General features: G+C 41.2%; 1 protein-coding gene across 3 annotated transcripts in view; it reads right to left on the bottom strand.

The window, feature by feature from the left end:
* LOC119187111 (uncharacterized) overlaps window positions 1-20,707 on the bottom strand; it is a 70,169-nt gene that overhangs the window by 4,193 nt on the left and 45,269 nt on the right. For 2 of the 3 annotated variants that reach the window (XR_012889394.1, XM_075885175.1), the window contains 2 exons: window positions 9,615-9,700; window positions 5,384-5,485 (listed from right to left, as the gene is read on the bottom strand). Coding sequence is in view for 2 of the 3 variants with exons in the window: in XM_075885175.1 (XP_075741290.1) it covers window positions 5,384-5,485; window positions 9,615-9,700 (188 nt within the window). In the remaining variant the exon portion in view is untranslated. Of the gene's footprint in view, window positions 1-5,383; window positions 5,486-9,614; window positions 9,701-14,130; window positions 14,251-20,707 lie in introns of those variants that run through there. The other variant, XM_075885176.1, reaches the window with a different exon arrangement.

Here is a 20,707-nt window from a genome sequence, read left to right on the forward strand (position 1 = left end):
TTCAAGGCGAAAAGTTCCAAAACCTCACAATGTGATGCGGGCCCCGACGAACGCCGAGGAGCAGGGCAGGAGGCAGCGACAGGTGATCGGAAGCGGGTTGCGTCTCGATATGCGACGCTATGGGGACGGTAACGCTTGGCGGAGTGGGGGCGTGGGTACGACTACGGAGCAGTCAACCCGCATCGGAGACTCGATGCTCTTTGCGTGTAAATGGCCAACCCGTCCAGCGAACAGCTTGCGTCGAGACGCGATGCTCGGTGCAACCGTGACCATTAGCCAGGCCACGTACGTCGCTGTGCCGAACGTCTGACCACGGAGACGCCTCGCCGAGATCCGCGATGTCCTCGGCAAGGAACATAACAGCAGGCCAGGCCGTGCACCGAGATGCAGTACTCGTGCCGGCGATGCCGCCCCAGCTGGTAGTTGGACGACAGTAGCGTGGACAGCCGCGTTCCCTGGCCGAAACCTGGATCGCCTGCGTCCGACGCTTCAGCTCGCTGTCTTCCGTCCGCCGCTTCTTCGGCTCGTCCCCCGCCACAAAGCTTACCGCCACCACACGTGGTCACACGTGGCCCAATCGTGGCACGCCACCTCTATGGGCTACCACAGGTCATCAGCTGATTGGCTGACCTCACGCGCACATTACACGCGCCTTGCCCCGCACTTCCGTCGTTGTCGTTATCTTCACTACTCACACTTGGTAAAGTGATGCAGAGAATGATTCTCGGCTGCCTGGAGTGGTACTTGGAGTATTATGAGATCTACCAAGTGTCATGGCTGGCTTTCGACATGGTCGATCGTCAATCGATAGCGTCGTCAACCTAATCAAGTACGTCCAACTTGAGAAAGACCATAAGCGTTTTTGCGCCTATCTGTTCCTTGACGTCAAAGGAGCCTATGATAAAGTTACTCATGAAGCCGTCCTAGCCGCAATAGTACAGATTGGAGTGGGTGATCGAATGTTTAAGTGGATACGCAGCTATTTCCCAATGTGATCCTTTTTTGTGACAACGGAGGCTGCGAACACCTCTGCACATTTCAGTTGTCTTGGCGTCCCTCAGGGTGATGTACTGAGCCCCGTGCTATTCAATCTAACACTGATCGCCCTCCATACGCACCTACCAAATAATATTTGTCTATCAATATACGCAGATGGTATCTGCATATGAACATCTGCGGTAACTCACCTGCAGTTACGATTGAGAATCCCAAGAGCTGCTATAACAACTGCTTTGTACCTTCGCAATCGAGGCCTGGAAATTTCCTTCGGAAAGTGCGCTCTTCTGGTATTTACGCGCAAACCCATGACAAATAACAGAGTTTCAGTTAATGGTCAAATATACCATACTACCGATCTGACCAATTTGCGGGTGTCATAATTGACAGAGATATCATGGAGCGCTCATGTGTCGTATTTGAAAAAGCGATTGACGGATATATGCTATCTCTTCAAGTTTGTAGCTAGAAATACTTGAAAAATTCCGCCCAATGCTATGTACGACTGTACAGGGTGATTTTTCTTCGCTTTCTACGATACAGTCGGCCCACATTAGTAAACACCAGCAAAACACGTTGGCGCATGATAGAAAGCGTTCAGGCACAGGTGCTTTAAAGCTGTCTAGGTCTGCCTCAGGGTGACTCAATATAGGCGACTATAGCTTTAGCCAAAGACCCCCACGTGCCGACCCATATTGAAGTTGAAGTTCTGAGAACACACATAAAGCATGAGGCTGGACTCCCGGTCACCACTTAGCCTCTCTACCAGCGGATAGGTCTCGTAGTTCTTTTTCTCGAACAGTAACTGCACATGGTGACTGTCTACCAACTGGTTTTATGCCCACGGCGAGACCTTATATTCCTCCATAGGACCTCAAACAGCCAGCCATCAACGTGAGAACACTAGGCATCCAGAAAAAAAACGAGATTTCTCAATACGAGCCCTCAAGCAGCTCGTCTTACTTCTGCTGTGCGAGAGGTAACAATACTGCACCCACGTCTACACCGACCGCTCCGACCTGCCAAAGAGCTCAACATCGGCAATCGTTATTTCATCGCACGTCACAACCACCAAATTTAGGACAACTCATGCAACAACATAACGGCAGCAGAGCTTGCAGCTTTTGGCGCTGGGCGGCGTTTCAATAACGACCAAAGCACGCAACGGTGGACAATCTTCAGTGACTGCAAGGTGGCACTGCAATCACTTGTGTCAAATCTATGCCGTGGCCTGCACGAGCAGTTGGTATTTGAGACAGCAGAAACGCTACATCATATAACAGAGAAAGGGCACCAAGTTATGTTTCAGTGCTTGCAAGCCACTGTAGATCTACCGGTAACGAACGGGCTAATCAAGCTGCCCGTACAGCCTGTACAGAAGGCAACAAACAGTCAATACCTCTCTCTAAGTTGGACGCTGCTAGGAGGCTCCACATGCTTGCTCGCGAACGCTTCATGTTACTTTGATATGAGCCTCTTTGTAGCATGCAAAATTACAATTCTTTGATCCTACGTTAAGCTTACAGCTTCCAAGAAAACTTCGACGAGGTGGCGCTACTGCTCTTTGCAGACTATGACTGGGTGTCACGTAAACCCGTGCGTACGGGTTCCGCATAGAGATGGCCGACACCACCGCCTGTGCACACTGCGGAGATGAAGAGACAATTCGACACGTTCTTTGTGATTCCGGAATATAACGTAGAAAGACAATACCTTTCTAGTACACTAAACAAGTTATATGACCAGCTGCTGTCAGAAGAAATTATACTGCGCCATCGTCGTGACTCATCACCGAAGAGGGCCGTGCAAGTGCTACTGGGCTTCTTGCGAACTACTGGCCTGTCGGAAAGCTTCTGAGTGGGTGGATTTGTGTGTGCACGTGTGCCCGTGTTTTTCTCCTATTTATTTTATAACTCCCTCTGTCCCTTTTAACCCCCTATTCCCCAACTCCCATTTAGGGTAGCCTACCTGGTACTAGCATCTGGTTAACCTTTCCGTGTTTCTTTTTTCTCGCTTTTCTCTCTCTCTTAAGATCACTGATTTGCAATGTGCAAGTACTTCGTAAACATTGCGAATCACACAGAAACACTTTATACACGTTTTATTGCAAATATTAAACAGCACGTAACAATATGATTGATTTCTAGAAAAACATATCCTTTTATAAGGATACATCTCACCACACAAAGCTACACAACACAGTATAGCGTGGTTTCTCAAACTTTGGCTCTGTGGTTCACTCCTTAAAGTGCCGATGCATGTATAGTTTGCTTATGTGAACTGTGGCTATGGTGAACATATAAAGCGTATATATATATATATATATATATATATATATATATATATATATATATATATATATATACATATATATATATATATATATATATATATATATTTATATATATAAGGGAGAGAAGTGTATACATAAGGGCTCGTATTTCCGTGTTTTAACACAATATTAATGAAATATAACAGACAGTAATGCCAAGGAATGTACAGGGGAAGTTATTAGAACCAATGGAATGTAAATAAGAAGAAACAAGAAAGAAAAGTGGATGAAAAAATTACCAGCTGTGAGCAGGAATCGAACCTACGACCTTCCTACGAATATATATATATATATATATATATATATATATATATATATATATATATATATATATATATATATATATATATATATATATATATATATATATATATATATATATATATATATATATATATATATACCCACTCGGATTTCAAGCACAGGATAAGAGGTGCACTAGACTGTGACTCAGACAACGTCATATACCTCCTGGAATGTGGGGTATGCAACAAGCAATACGTGGGCCAGACAGACACTCCGTTTAGAATTAGATTCAACAACTATCGGGCACATGTACGATCTCTGCCAGGCCTTCCACTTTCAAAACACTGCACAATAAATGACCACAGCTTTGATGACATCAGGGTTACACTACAAGAAAACAACTTTCGAACCATCAGAGAACGGTAACAACGAGAATCTTATTGTATCTACAAATTTAACACGATAAAATACGGAATAAATGAACATCCAGGCACTCTGTCAGCGTTACGACTGCTAAAAGACGCAAACGCTTCTCTCTAATCAGTCCGGTTTCATTACGACAATAATATTACCCGCTAACAAAGGTTTTAGCTTATGCATCTGACAACATAGAAATGATTTGCCTCATCAAGCACAGCCGGAACGCAAAGATAAGTGGTCCCGGATGTCGTATGGTCCCCCCCCCCCTTTTTCTTTTCTTTTTTTTCTTCTTTAAGTTTTAACGCACATTCTGTTCCTTCACTGACAAGGAGCTGACAGCTAGGTGGTTTCGTTACCTTTTTCATACATGCGCGCATGTCTTCCCAGTGTGACGCATTTGTGTGGTGACTGTCCCGGATGTCGTACAGTTCCCCCCCCCCCCTGTTCTTTTTTCTTCTTTAATCTTTAACGCACATTCTGTTCCTTCACTGTCAAGGAGCCATTGCATATAATGAATAACGATGGCGGCGCCTCAATCACCGGCTTTTTCATTCCTCCTGACGCCATCAGCACGCACTCGAAGCGCTTAAGGTCTCCCCATTAACTTGTCTTAAACTTCAAAGAGGAACGAGTTGCCAGCGGACTACACGGAAAGGTGAAATACAAGAACTGCGGCACACTGCCCACTTGGGGAAGAGTGCGTGCGGAGGAGGTATTGTTGACAATGATGACATTGCGAATCTACCTCTGCCCTACTCTGTTGAGATGCTGCCCCTTTCTAATTACGCCGTGTCGGTCTTGCTTCTTCTCCTAGATTTTTATATTTTATTTAACGTTTCTCCTCCCGTTTCGCTGTCTCTTCTTCTTTTTTCTCTCTCTCCTTTCTTTCTTTTTTTATTTTTTTTACTTTTCCTTTGACCCCTTCCCTCCTGTCTCGACAGGCTATAAGAAGACACGGAACATGTGTAAATATTATTATGTCTTGAAAAAGACGGGGTTCCCGTCAAAACGTCGGCACAATAAACAGTTGTTATGTGAAAGCGCATCTACATTCACACATATATATATATATATAATTATGCCGTTTGTTTTCAAGGCATCTAATCGTGCAAAAGGGTGATGAAAGGTCTATTTTTCACCTTCGATTGCATAACAAACGTTTGTCTTGAAAAAAAAAGCAATATGTCATATTCACATACTTAGGGTCATTTTCAAAATACCCAAAACCCAACATAAATTGTTTTGGATACCCATGAATTGATGACTCCAGTACAGTGCTTGAAAAATAAAAATATCGATGCATCCAGTTACAGCCCATACACCCCTGGGTTACGTCCGTGATCTAAGGTACGAGTAATATCGTTCTGTAATTATCACCATGGAACTCACCACAATGGCACAAGTTTTCTGCGTCTGTGTGAGCGCAGTTAGGTCTATGTGGTAGAGGACATTCATCTTCCCATGCGTAACTGCAGTGGTGCAGCCATGGCACTGGAAAATCATATGTGAAATTGCCTGCTCTTAAAACTCATATTGTGCGAACACTGATTTACAAAAGCAAGAAAGCTGCGCAATCATACATGTATGCGTGTGCTTCGTATTCATAATACATTAGAAAATAGCTGCTTCTTGGGAGAGTTAATGTTCATCTTCAGAAAGCAACCCATGAAATAGTACTTTAACGGTGAAGACAGTGACGCCATGTTTACATTATGTATGAGCACAATAGACCCACTCCTAAAATACTTTTGGTACAATGACTGAACACACAGGACACAAAAACGTATTAAATGTTTAATAACTTGACACTGTCACACTTTCGATGATAGCTGCTTAAACTTTTGCTATCGAAGCTGCTTTTGTTTGAGATGTTTGTTACATACTGGCTTTCACTTGTCTTATAAGTTTACTTTGGTGTGCACTTTGCTTGTTGTCGACAAACTGTAAGATTTGTAATGCAAGTTTCACCATAAATCATCATCTGCGTCATGAATATCACAACTGGCTGTTGAACATACGCGCAATATGCTTTTCAAGAAGCTTGAATTTGTGGCTAATTTCGTGCTTTGGGAAAAGCGGAGACGCGCAGGAATTCGGCTTTATGGCGGTGTCAATACAAGAGCTTTGGTGTACAGCCACTACTTCATAAAAGACTACAGAACAATGTGGTCCCCGCTGTTTTGATGATAAGCCAGGCAAGCACAATAATTAGTGCCACATGACAACATTGCGTAACGTCAACTGTGATGTTTTAAGCTAAATGCGACCCTGTCAGCTCGGATTTGAACCAAAGAGGAGTTAGAAACATTTGTGAGCAGACATTCTCGGTCAATATTGCGCATGAAAAATTTGCGCCATAAGGCGTCGATAACATCTTTCAGCTTGCATTCTGTAATTCAAGAGCTTCGTGTTCAATGTGGTTGTACTTCGTCAGCAGGGACAATACAAATAAACATTGTTATATATTTTTCGCGCTTTGTGTCCGGCTTTGCCTTAACCATACTTCGCAGCTTGCCTCGTCATGACACGTAATATTGAACTGCGGCATCACATACTTCGCTATTATACTGGGCCCCATGGTTTCTCCTACATGCGTTAGGATTTGTGCACGTCATTGCCAAGACGGTGAAGTCACCAATAAAAATTTTGGCACTATTTTACTAACTGAATATGAAATAAACCTAAATCAAACTCACTCTGGACATGCCTTTCTTATGGTAATCTTCGGAGTCATTTCAATTTTGTAAATCTAACATCCTCAACATTATCGAGTCACGTCATTCATGAACTGTTGCTGTTAATCTCATTGTCTCAATCCCAATCTCGTATATATTTAACATCTGGGAAAGCCGTACACAATGGTAAATATCATCGGTGTACCTCTGACGCATTTTTCGCGCTCTTGTTTGAATAATACAGCACTCGTCCTTTCGCACTTTGTTGGGACAAAACTGAAAAAGATCGTGTAAAACTGCTAAACATTCATCTTAGAATCTGTCCTTGTCTCTTCTTCTGTAATTACATCATAACTACTCGTAGTCTTGTGCTGTGAAAATATGTTGATTCCCAATCCACAACTAGCCCAAGCATCTGTCTTTTCAAATTAGAATTTCAGCCATTCGTAAACACGCGCCTGCTCATGTCCACTATCATGATTGTGATCTTTGAGAATTTTGAAAGTTATGAAGGGATAGATTAAGAAAATTATGAAAGAAATAAATATTGATGGCGCGTGCAGGCGTGCATTCAGCTATGCGAACATAGTTTAACCTAAATAAACTTACAGAAAAAGTAATAGAAAACACATCATGAAATAAATATGCACGAAATATGCGTACGAAAAATATCACTGTGCACCTGATATCCTGCAGTCAAAAACAAAATGGCGTATAGATAAAACTAATAAGGTAAAGTACTTGTAGGCCAAAATAAGGTAATAGATTACCACAAATAAATAAATACTCAGGGCATTACCGCGCTGGTTCAAGCAGTGAAGATCCAAGATGACATTATTTTCTAGAAATCAATGTCTAACGCCTTCGTTGATAATCTCGTTATCTAATACTGGAGTTCTGAAAAAAAAATCACCACCGCGGTGGTCTAGAGGCTAAGGTAATGGGCTGCTGACCCGCAGGTCAAAGGTTCAAATCCCTGCTGCAGCGGCTGCATTTTTGATGGAGGCGGAAATGGTGGTCAAAATTTCCGGAGTCCTCCACTACGGCATCTCTCATAATCATATGGTGGCTTTGGGACTGTAAACCTCACATATCTATCTATTGAGTTCTGAAAAATGCAATATAAAACAACCGCACGAACTCCATGCGCTGGCATTAGAACCTTTCATTTTGAAAAATTTCGTATCAATTGATCAAACCGATATTACGTGATGCTTCCAAGAAAGAGTGACCTATACCGTATTATCAGGCTTTGGAGAAAGTGAAACAATGTGAATCAACCATTCTTTGTTAATTTCGTTTTTGTGTCTTCATCATCGTCCAAAGGTCTTTCCCCACGTGGTAGCTGGCCAAAGGTCGTTGTAGTTTGTGTAGGATCATTTGAGGTGAACATAAATATCACAACCGGTAATGAATATCACCTTTCATATGACGCACGCAAGGGTTAGTGCTAGGTTACTCGTCCTGATGGCTTAGTGCAGAATTGTCACCCTGCTTCGCTCGAGGATGCTCGTTTGACACCCTCAACAGAGTTTTATTTTGATGGAGGACAAATCATATTAACATCTCAGTGCTTCCAAAAAAGAAATCAAATACGTTAAAATGATGGAAAAGCACCATGAGTCCCGAAACAGGACCTATAACATAAGCCCTTGAGCTAAATATACTTCAAAATAACTATTATAATATTACTAATATTTTAAACTGATTATTATTATTATTTAGGTAGTTTTTGTCTAATGAAAGTCTAAATACCATTTTTGTACAGGCAGGCAGGCAGGCAAACAGGCAGGCAGGCAGATAGATAGATAGATAGATAGATAGATAGATAGATAGATAGATAGATAGATAGATAGATAGATAGATAGATAGATAGATATATAGATAGATAGATAGATAGATAGATAGATAGATAGATAGATAGATAGATAGATAGATAGATAGATAGATAGATAGATAGATAGATAGATAGATAGATAGATAGATCTGCGCTTACGCAGGCTTCTACATATAACAATTTTTTTCAGCATTCATTGCCCACTGAATGTGAACATCCAAGGTTAAAAGTACCACTGCTGCTCAAAAGAGAATTGCCTGCTGTACATTTTGGGAGTGGGAATATTTGTTACTTAATTAGGTTTATTTTTCACTTGTTACTTCCCTGTAACACAAAAATAATTGCTTCACCATCTGAACATTCTGTGTTCATGATAAAACATGCCTCATTCTAAGCTATAAATATATACAAAAAGCGATGTTTTCTTGCTCACACACAATATCATGTACCTACTTACCGCACTTGCAACCGCACTGGCCACGGATTAAGAGGCAACATATTTTATAGCCTGGTGGGCAGTCAGCTGATTCGCATCCATGGTGGAATATGGTATGAGCTGGGAGATCTCTCAAGTTTGTAGAAAAGCCATTCTTGGCATGATGGTGCTCTCACAGATAGAAAAGTTCACTCTTGAGCTCTTGTGTTCCTTGTGTTCTGAGCTGGAAACGCTGGCCATGTTTTAAGGCACTTATAATGTTCATTACACCAAGTCCGAAAATACAATGACAGTTTTTGAAGCTATAAATATTTTTTTATTTATAGTTACTTATTGTGGTATCATACTAACACTTGAGTGAATAATAGATGCCTGCAATGCTATCACTGTCATCTTGTGGATTACCTTAGTGATACGACTAAACCAAGCTGTGAAAATGAAACCGCTTCGGAAAACTAGCACACACATATCTGCTTGCAAAGGTCTTACACACAGCCAATTTGTTGGGAAGAGTTTTGTTGGTACTACTTGCTCAAGAACATGTTCAAGATTACGCCGTTTATAGGCACGTGTTAGCTCTAGCCAAAATTGTTCTTCTGTTATGCCTCAAACATTGTCTGTGACTTCATGCTCGTTTCTTTTCAAGCCACTGAAAACCGAACTCATACTTACCATAACGTTCTTTGTGGTGCATGGCCATAGAGGTAACACATCCAAGGAGCACGACAGTTATGTAAATTTTGGTCATCGCTTTGTACCTGTGAAAAATATGTCGCTTTGCAATAAATATACAATATTGGAGTAGCGGTAGCACTTGAAAATACCGTAGTCTTACGTATGAACATCATGGCTTGTAAGTCGGACGGCTAATGGTCGAAAGAACATAACATCTCATACTTTAGCTTTATTATGTAAGTCTGTATAAAAATGTTTTTTGTTTTATACTTCTACAAAATTGTCACTGTTAATTTTGCCTTACTTCACACAATGTACAGTATATTTAGCACTGTTTTTTTGGGGGGGGGGTTGGAACGAAAATTTTTCCTTTTGATGTGACTGACACAACAACAACAATGTGTAGCATTCTTATGCCACACGTTGTCGGTGATGGTTCAGGACAGCTTTACAGCTGAAGAGTCGTAACGTGCTCCAAATATAGTAAACAGTCTCGAATGAAGTCCTGGTACTGTTTTACTTTGAGACTAGAAAATTATTCAATTTATTTTTAAGTTGATATTTTTCGTTAATTATAAAAAACAGGAACTACAAAAAAGGACCCCATAAGAAGAGAACAATTTAAGGCCTAAATTTATTCTTTTAAATTATGCAGCTTCGTCAGTCAATAATACACACAATGCGGGATCACACAGTGCATTTCATTCACTGAAATAAGAAACGCCAACATGATATTAGCGAAGCAGCTAAGTTTGTGTTTAGGAAAAAAGGTTCATAGAGTTTAATGAAAATGAACATACGTTCTGTCACAGACTTTATATTATATTCACAAGATTATAGCAAGATCAGTAACGAAAACCGCATTTTTTGTATAGATGATTAAACTAGCACTAAGGCTTAACGACGGAAGGCACACACATGAGGGAACTTAGCTTTTAATTTAGAATCCTTCCAACAACTATAGAAAGAAAGTAAGCAGAGAGAAAGATATAAGGCAGGGAAGTTAACCAGAAATGCCTCCAGTTGGCTACTGTATAGACAGGCAGATTAGAGAAGGGGACAAGAAAGGTGAGACAGAGGAAGGAGGAGTTAGAAGGGAAAAAAAGAGAGAGACAAAGGGTGAATTCATTTCATCGTTTAAAGTTCCACAAAGAGTCAGAGGCCCTCTTGCAAACCCGTCGTCCTCAAAAAAATGAGAGTTGGTGCAAGGACGAAGCAATGAATGTGATAGCAGAAATTTTGAATGTAACGTTGAGAGCGGCAAGCAGATCGAAACGTGCAATGCGCTGGTCACGCGCTAATAACGCACGAAAACAACACACACAGGACGAGAGTGAATTAACAACGTCTTCCGCTCGACCCTTAACGTGCTGTTTAAACGAAAACGACGCACGAAACGTAATCGCAAGTACAGATGAGTACCAACTAACACTGTGTCTCCGTTGTTACACTTCTCTGTGTAGGATAAGTGCACTCTTTTTGCAAACGGGCCCTGTCCAGCGGCGAGAAAAGACCTTTGTGGGCCCGGCAACTAACGCACTCGTTCCGGTGAAATACACGTGTCAAAAAATGCTGATAATCAAAGAAGGAGACAAAAACAACTTTTTTAATTACGAACCAATTTTCACATTACCTATTTCTACTAACAGCCTAGAAAAAAATGTTACTGACAAGGTTAAGAAAGTTTATTGACAAATTTGGCATACTCAACGATGCTCAGTTCGGTTTCTGAAGTGGCCGTTTCACAGAGATTGCACTCCTAACTTGAAAGACTTCGTCCTCAGAGCGTTCGAAGAAAGGAATCAGTAATATGCATTTATATAGACCTCTACAAGGTGTTTGGTGGACTCAATTTTAAATTATTATTATAAAACTAGAGTTTGATGGTGTTAGTGATTTACCCTTATATTTAGTCGCGTCATATCTCAGGCTTGGATACAACGGGTGGAAATTAACAGCGGCTATCCTCACACTATCTTATAAAACAGGGGCTCCACATGGAAGTATTTTAAGTTTACTATTGGTTATTCTTTACATAAATGGCTTAATAAGTATTGAAACGAAACCAATACACAGATGACACTATACTATTATTCTTCTTATACGTAGATGACACGATACTATTATTCCATCTTCAGAATTTTCAAAATAGAACAAGTGCGATAAACGAATTTCTAGAGGGTCCCAGCACGTGCAACCTAAATTCAATACAAATAAACGTGAACAAAACCAAATAAATCACATATTCACCACCCCAAATGAACATTTCACTAACGGGTAATTCATTTTTGGGGAATCTCGTCATAGATATTGTTGACGGCGTCAAAAGTGTTGAAGTGCATTTTCAACATAATTTGTCGCCGGATACACATGTCAACCATCTCGTTGGTCGCATGTGAAAAGCCGTAGGATCACTTGCAAAATCACAATTTGTGGTCACAGTAGTGTTAAAATACAGCTCTATCATGCATTGTTTTGTTCTCAAATTAGCTACTATTTTCTTGTTTGGGGCACCACGACACAGACAAACACAAATAGACAAGATATGGTACAAAAGAAAGCTACTCGTCACGGAGCTGGAGTACACCAAAAAGCACACACCGAACCACTATTTACACGTTTTTCCATAATTTCTGCTCACAACCATTACGCATACAACTTAGCTCTCACATACAAACGTTGTCCTAAACTTTCTGATAGAACAATTCGTACATTAGCCCAGCCTAATAAAAAAACTCACTTATACCCTTTCCGAAATACAGAAAACTCCATACACATGTTTAGTTATGACTGAGCAAGTGCTTTGTTACAGACTTCCAAAACTGCTAAAATACTTAACATAACACAATATAAAGGTTAAATCAACTGTAACAAATGCATCAAGACATTTTTGTGTCTCTTCGGTAGTTTATGCCAATAAAAAATTGTGGGTTTTTTATTCTTGTGATTTTATATGCGTTTATAAAATGTTCTTACTTCTTTTTTCTTCCTTCACAAAATAGAACTAAAATATTTACTGTGCCTCTTTTATTTCAGATGTATAGCATGTGGTTTTTCGCACGTATCGATAATTTTTATATAAGAGAACACAAAAACGCAAAATTTACAACCAAGCGGTATCTGTTAGCATATATGTGTGTAATAAATGTTTTTTTTTGTGCCACATTCATTGTTCTGCTCTCTACCTTGTAAGGGGGGCCCGACTGTGAATCAGTGGACCACTGGGTAAAGAGGGCCCCCGTCGAGTGAATGGTGCTTCACTTTTTGTGCGGGCCTCTTCTATGACAGGAAAAATTGAACGATAGATGAAATGAATGAAATCGGACTGAACGCCAGAGGCACGTGATTCTTTCCACCGAAGGATAAGCTTGCGTGCACAAGCATATGCCCCCCTCCCTACTCCTTCGCGGGGCAAAGTGCGCGTGTGAGATTAGCGTGCGTCGGCTTGTTGGATTGAGTTGGGCACCGAGCGCGGGCCGCTTTTTTTTATGAGTTTGAATATTTATATCAATACGCATACACATACGGTGAGTGCTGGTGGCGGCTGCGAAAAAAAAACAGCCGAGAATGACCATACAATTGCTAACGCAATAAAAGCACAAGAGGGTTTCACTGCCTTTTGGGCTGTTGAGAGATGTGGACGGTGCTGTAATAGCACCTCAACCTGCGCTGAACTGCTATACTTTGCAGAACGCGTTTGCATTGGCATCGTCTACTGAGATTGGGAAGATACGGGCATTACGACGCTCTCAGAGGGCTATGGTGCTCCGTAAACTTGGTGTGTAGCTAATGTCTTTTTCACCAGATGTATTTTCACCAACAAGAGAATGGAACGCCACAGTTTATGCCATGTCTGGTGTTCCACTGATGTTGTTCGGTTACCCTCATTGTCACAAACGCTCCTTTAATGCTGTAGATGCCGCCCGACTTTTGTTTAGCCATGAAAATGAAGCCAATGTTTTAACGATGTGTTACCCTTTTAGGTGATGCGATAGCCAATGACTGCGTGGCATTACCACCTACTAGCTTCTGTTTCTACCCTTTCTTTCGTTTCACACTTGATTGTCACAACATCAATCCAGCCTTAGCCTTATCGCTACTCATTCTCATCTATCACAAAGACACTGGAGGCCACGTGACTACGAGCATTAACAAGTAATGTCAAAGCACCTTTTTGGTTATGCTTCGTGTGAAATAGCACAGTTTTCATTCTACTCTCAGGATTTGTCTTCAAATAGCATGCGCACGGAAGTCCTGCCTGGCATTCATTGCATCCTTGTTGGAAGTATTTGTTTTGTTTATATGCCTGCTTGAATTCATTGCTGAAGACGCTTTCTTTATAGAAAAATAAGCTTTTTCGTAGTGTTCCGGCGTTATGATCCTAGCATTTCCCATTCTTTTATTTCACTACATTTATCTAGCAATAATGAAACCCCACGAAAGCTCTAACAGAATTTACTGGTTCTAACGTGGCATTTACAGAGGACAGTGCGTTTTCTCCTAGAATTCTTACCTGAGGTGGCGTCCTTTTACTTAAGCACACATAACCTAACACTAGTGACAGGCCACTGTGTAGCCATCGTCGCTCCGCCATTCATTGCACAAAAGGGAAAACAGTGTGTTGCCTCACATTGTTTTTAGTGAACGTATCAAACTTGATCAGCCTTTGCGCAGATGTACTTTCTGGGAAATCAAGATTGCAGCTGCCCAGCGCTTATTTTTTGTGTTATTGGTAGCCCAAGAAATGGATCTACCAAATTATTTTTATTCTAGTGTCCACATTACCATTTTATATCATGCGTTGACTGGACGAAATTTTGATTGACAAACAATAGTGAGAACGAAAGCTGGGTAGATAGAAAAATGTACACACAATCGACTCACATTGTTTCTGAGAGTAGCTAGCAATGGCTCAAGGTCACAAAACTGCTTGTGCATAGAAGTTTCTTGCTATTGTTTATTTATATCACGTGCTATTAGAAGAAAACCTACAAAAATATAAATGTTAAGCATTACGTTTACCTTCTCGACGTTGCCTAGGAAATACGTCCGTTGTAATGCAATATTTGCACCGTAATTCCACCACATTTATGCGCTCTCAAGGATCACTCTTCTTGAATTATGTATCATGAGGTAAGTGGTATACAGAAAAAATATGCACGTAAGGAAACAGCATTACATGATTGGCGTATATGACTGATCATAAATTAATTATTTTTGATAATAAATTGATGTTGTTTAAATAACATTGCTCTTTATATACAAAAAAATTGCGTTCCGTGCCATAGCCAGCAGAGGCACTTGCTAATACTGTGAACTTTACGCACCTCTAAATGCCCACTAAAGTGCACAAGGAAATGACTAACAGCTAGTAACGCGCGCCATGCGTAATATGATGTTCTTAACACTCTTTATGTTCTTAACACTCTGATGTTCTTAACACTCTGATGTTCTTAACACTCTTTAACAGCTGGTAACGCGCGCCATGCGTAATATGATGTTCCGGGTTTGTATTTGACTGATAAAAAGTTGTCATTTCGTCCACTGTTATCACAATTCTCTGAAAATACCAACCTAAATGAAAAAGCCAAAGTAGCATACACCATCTGTAGCTTCATTATTTTGGCCTGATAGAGATGAGTCTAAAAAAACTTGTTCCTTGAAAACTTCACGATCAAGCTTCGTGAATCACCATGAAATTCACTACGCCGCGTGGCAAAGAAAATGACTGTCTTAGTAAGACATGTCATATTAGGACGTTCACATCATGAGAGGTAAGACACAATGAAAGCATATACATCAACTGAAATGATATGATACGACATCTGTTGAGATGCATGTCATCGCGTGAAACATATAAACAGCATGATATCGACGTAAATTGTATTTAGATATTTAGCACATGATTTTATAAGACCAGAAACAAAGCTGCACCGAACCCTGTAGAGGTTTTTCAATGCTGGTGATGTGTATTTGCTTGTTTGAGCACTTGCGCGTGCTCATGAAGTTAGAAGTGCAACAACACAAAAATCATTGGATAGCCTCCTTCCTGTAACAGGAAGTTGTAGTGCAAGTATAGAACTTTGGTAGTAAAGCAGACTCAGGTGAAACTTTATTAAGCTGTTTAAGTCTATAAGCTTTCTATATTGGTATCTGATGTCAGGAAGATACTCAAACATTTTGCTTCGGTTGAGGTCAGGTTGCCTGAGAGAATATTAAAGATTCCAAATGAACCTTAACAGTTCGACAACAGTTACATTGTTCTCATTCTCCTCTAAGGTTGTTTTATGGAGGAAACTGCTAAACGCTGCATTAGCTTTCTTCTTTAGTTCAAGCGCATTGCAAGTACGCACATGGCAGCCTATAAAGATCACGTTCCCGAAATAACATATTTACGCTGCTGTCAAAGTTCGCGTCAAAATGAAAGTAATTTTGAAGTGCTGATACAAAGTTGCTTACTTTTGTGCCTTCTGTTTGGCACAGTAAGAAATACTCGTATATATCAAGCAAAAATTTGAATGATGTGTCACCAATGAATTTAACAATGTGAGACGATCGTGCAACACGCTTGTCCATGCTGTCAAATGGAGATAGAAGAAGGGGACCGGGACGGGTGACGTATGCAGCAATACCGCAAGTGAAACAGACTGGCCTGTTGACCTAAGTTCTTCAAGCGTCTGGGCGACAGGAAAACATCCAAAACTTTTTGCGAAGGTGTACGGCTGACCCTACGTCGTCGTGGGCGAGGCATGGGGGGACGTGGCAGGGGGAACATATGGCTTGGACTGCGGTGTCTTCTGAGGCGTGGAGTAGGTGACCGCGTTAGTGACGGGTGGTTATCGAAGCATCGGTGGGAAGGTCCCAGCAACTTCAATTCCAGTGGTGCGTTGAAGGTAGGGAACCAAATTATCCGCAAGCTCTTGCGTTAGAGGCAGTAGTGAAAGTTGGGGCTCTAATACCTCACGTATCAAGTGCATTTTCGAGGAAAGTAGCAGCTACTGGTCGCCACAGTGAGTAACTAGGTGCAAACATGCGAGTGTTTAAAGCATGCAAGCATGCGCCTACGCAACTCGTGGAAGCTCTGACGGAGTGAGACGATGCAGCGATCGGGGTGGGACTTCTCGTGAGCAGCATCTGAAAGCCCTCGTTCTCGATGCCCTTCAAGATGTGTTTAATTTTCTCTTCCTCAGGCATGAGCGAGTTTATGTGGTTGCATACACTCAGCACATACACAATGTCTAACGTGAGGTTCTCTCCTGCTAGTTTTTCAGGTTGAATCAAGCGCTGCTCGACGTGAAGCAGGTCACCGAAAGACTTCGGCAACAGAAATCTTGAAAAGAGATCACTTATGAATCTCCGCGTCATGGTTATGAAAGCACAGTTTTGGAAAGTCGCAACGGATATTGTAACGTAGCCAAGCCTCATTTACACGCCCAATTTGTTACGGGCGCCGACGTTTCGTGCCTTGATAATCAATCTTTCACGTCTGATTCAGCGGAGCCGTTGACCATGCAAGAATGTTGTTGAGGGCTAATTGCAGCGCAAGTGAAGTTGACAGCCGAATGTCCAACCTACGGCAGTGAAGTTGTATGTTTGTGTAGGGAGTCCACATACCTACATAAAAAAAATTGGACCATTTCCCGCTAAAGGAAACCATGTGTAGATACGAAGCAGCGGGCACTTGCGCTTACAGTGGCGGTGACTTTGACGCTGGTGCTCATCACGCGAAAGCCAAGTAAAGACGCTCGTGATTGAATTCCGAACACGCAATTCAGTTGATTGAATTCCGAACGCGCGATTCAGTGCCTACACATGGGGGAAGGGGCAGTGTATGGTGGTGCAGTGCGAGTTGTAGTGTTTTTACTGGCCGACGCTAGTAAAAAAAAAAACGCCAGGCCTGCGCACTATAGGCGCAGCACAGTCACAGCGACAGCTATAAGAGTGGCCTTCCGAGCCTTTTTAATACACTCATTGGGTAACTACTGCAAGCACACTTGATTGGGGCCCGCTAGGGCATTAATAATAAACTTTTAGGGTTGTAGGCTGGCATTCGCTATACTGTTTTTTGTCATTCTTCTGAGAACCATGGTATCTGCTAAAGAATTGCGAGAAATTTTGTGCCAATTGTCCATGCAGTGGCGGATGATGATGACAAATTATGGCTGAAGTGGGTAAGCACCGCAGTTAATAGGTGAACAAGAGCAAGCTTTCGTGATTGCTATTTAGGAGCATTGCATAGCCCACTCATTACACTATTTCCATTGTTCGACGACTGCTTGTTTTTTCACTGTTGTAAAACGCTTTATAAATCGTATTACCGCGATTGCTTTCCCCACATCAAGGCTGCCTAAGGCGAGTTTGACAAGTCTCAAGCACGGTGTAGCTCAGTAGTAGAGTGCTGAGCTGGCACCCAGTGGACCTTGGTTCAAGCCCCACTGTGCTTTTGTGCTAAGTCAGGCCTGCCTAAAGCAAGTTTGAGAACAAGTTCCGAGCACTGGCGTAACTCAGTGGTAGAATATTAGGCTGGCACTCAGTGGACGCGGATTCAAGCCCCACTGTGTCATTAATGCATGACTTTTTTTCTGAATTCGCGTGATGTGGTTGCGGAAACCAGCGGCCACGGCGGCGGCGGACAACAGCAACAACTGCGCGTGACCCGAAAATTGATCTCATAACAGCTTTTGCTGTAAAACACAAAAGCCAACATATCCATCAATTATGGATTCAGATGATGTTTGCATTCTTCTAAGATTTTGATACCCCGTCGAGAGGCCATTCGTATACAGAGCGGCAGGCATTTCTAACACAATCTCTCCATCGTCACTCACTGGGTCTAATGTTACCTGTGCCTCACCAGTGGGTTTGATTTTTTTCCTCCCCAATAGGACTTTATTTTACTTTATCTATCTTTACCGTTAGGATTTCCAATTCATCTGAGTTATTACTGCTTCTTGCGTCGTCTTGCTGATTGTCTCGCCTGCCATACTGATATATGTATAACTCCTCAGGTACTGTATCTATCCTACCTATGTTTGTTGTGACTTTGCCTTCCTTTCTCTCTTGGTGCATACCGCGGATTTTCCCCTATGCACAGTTTTGCATTGTTGTGTCGTCAGCGTGGTTTCAATTATGAGGTATATTTTTGTGCATTTCTCTCGCAATAGCGGCGAGAGACTATTTTACTTTTTTTTCTTTAGTTTTTGGCTTATAATGAGTACACGCTCGTTATATCAATATCTCTTTCAGACAGCTGTGTTTATATATTTGTTACCTTACCATTTTCTTTATAACTGTAAGCATTCTGGATGATTATGTACCAGCGTATTTTGTACAACGAATGCTTGTTCGTGTGTCTATGCTTTTGCTGCCAGGGTGGCACGACCTAGTCAGGCGCTTATTTAGCCTTTATTTGTGTCCCCCAAGGCAAAGTGTAACAATTCCGCCTTGAATAAAAAAAGGAAATGAAATGAAAAATAGTGCTTCGCTACGGATTCAAAAGATTGCTAGAATAAATTGGCATCACGTCTCGTGGGTTGCACACAAAATAATTTTGAATAATTTTAAAGATCTGATTCGAACGTACACGTAATAGGAGGCTTTATGCGAAAATATGATTCCAACTTGTCTGGAAACAGCGATACAAATGCTAGATTGAATAGCGCAAGCATTGCTGAAATAGGACATACATTGGCATGACCTATCTTTTTTTACGCTACCTTCATTCAAAGTGTTTTTAACCTTTTCTGACCTGGCGTCCATTAAACAGCACAGAAAGAAATTCTGCCTGCGATAGGACGTAATGAAGTTAGAAATTGAAAAAAAAGTGTCTGAACTATCCTAAGTATATCTACACAAGCATAGGTAGTAATCTTTTTGTTGTTGTCGCCTTTGGAATTCTGCAATGTGGAAAACAAAATGGCGGATTGCGATAACGATGACACTCACCTCAGCCAAATAATAAATGACACCTTACTTGTTAACTAATGCATCAGTATCTATCGTATTTTTGATGTTGTTGCTAAGGTGTTTAAGTTGCTATTTACAAAGTGGGTGTTCCCTAAAACTAAAGTATTGCCCGCAGCAGTGAAAAATCTGCATGTGCTAAATATAGGACACCAGGGCTCAGTGGTTGTCAGACCTCTGGATGCGTGCAGGCTAATTTAGATGTGCAGCTCTTGCAAATGCTCCCGATTTCTTGTTATTCTAGTCGAGAATTCTGCCCACATCACTTACATAATATGTAAGGGGTGTCTCATGGCGAAATATCATGCATTGAATTTAAATTTCTCTTATGAATTATAGTATAGGTGCGTGATTGAGCTAGAAGAAGACGACAGTGATGTGTTGTTCAATCAGACTGCTGTTGCAAACATTGGCGGAAATAATTCTGACGCTGCAAAACAGGGTTCGGATATTTTTTGTCATATTAGACCTTTCAAAGTGTTCAATAGATTGACGGTGGCCATTGAATTGCAAAGGGGAGTTGTTTATCACGAGTGCAACGACTTGATATTGTACAGTTTGTAGGCGCTCTAACTGTAATACGTAGTTGGTGGATGTTAGTTTCACAACAATAAGTTGCACTGACTGGGTTAAATAAAGAGATGCATTTAAATTCACCATACTTCTATTTACAAATACTTAGTCCTGGTGACCTACATTTAGAACACGTAGTCATTTTCCTTGTATACTGATGGGATGCTCAGAAAAAATTATTTTCGTGTTCTGGAGGTTGTAGTAACTCCAAATTAACGAGAAACAAAAATACCTGCCGGTTGAGAAACTATGGACTGAGAGGAATAAAATCTTTATAATGTTAGCGCGAATCTGCTCCTTGCTATCCCTTTTCCTAATGTCATTCATTACCCTGGTTCCTACACGTTTTTTGCGATCTAGATACTATGATGTGTCTTTTGCAACTTGCTGACTTTATAAAACTTCAGGTTTATTTTATCTCTAAATTTCACTTTGATTCCGAGAATTAGTGTATTAGCGTAGCACTCACTTGTTCTGTTATTTTGTGCTGGATTTGAGAGCATATATACATGAATCTCCGTGTGCACACAGTATGCAGCGACTTAGAATCTGTT

This window comes from Rhipicephalus microplus, unplaced genomic scaffold, assembly GCF_043290135.1.
Source record: "Rhipicephalus microplus isolate Deutch F79 unplaced genomic scaffold, USDA_Rmic scaffold_75, whole genome shotgun sequence".
NCBI lineage: Eukaryota > Metazoa > Arthropoda > Arachnida > Ixodida > Ixodidae > Rhipicephalus > Rhipicephalus microplus.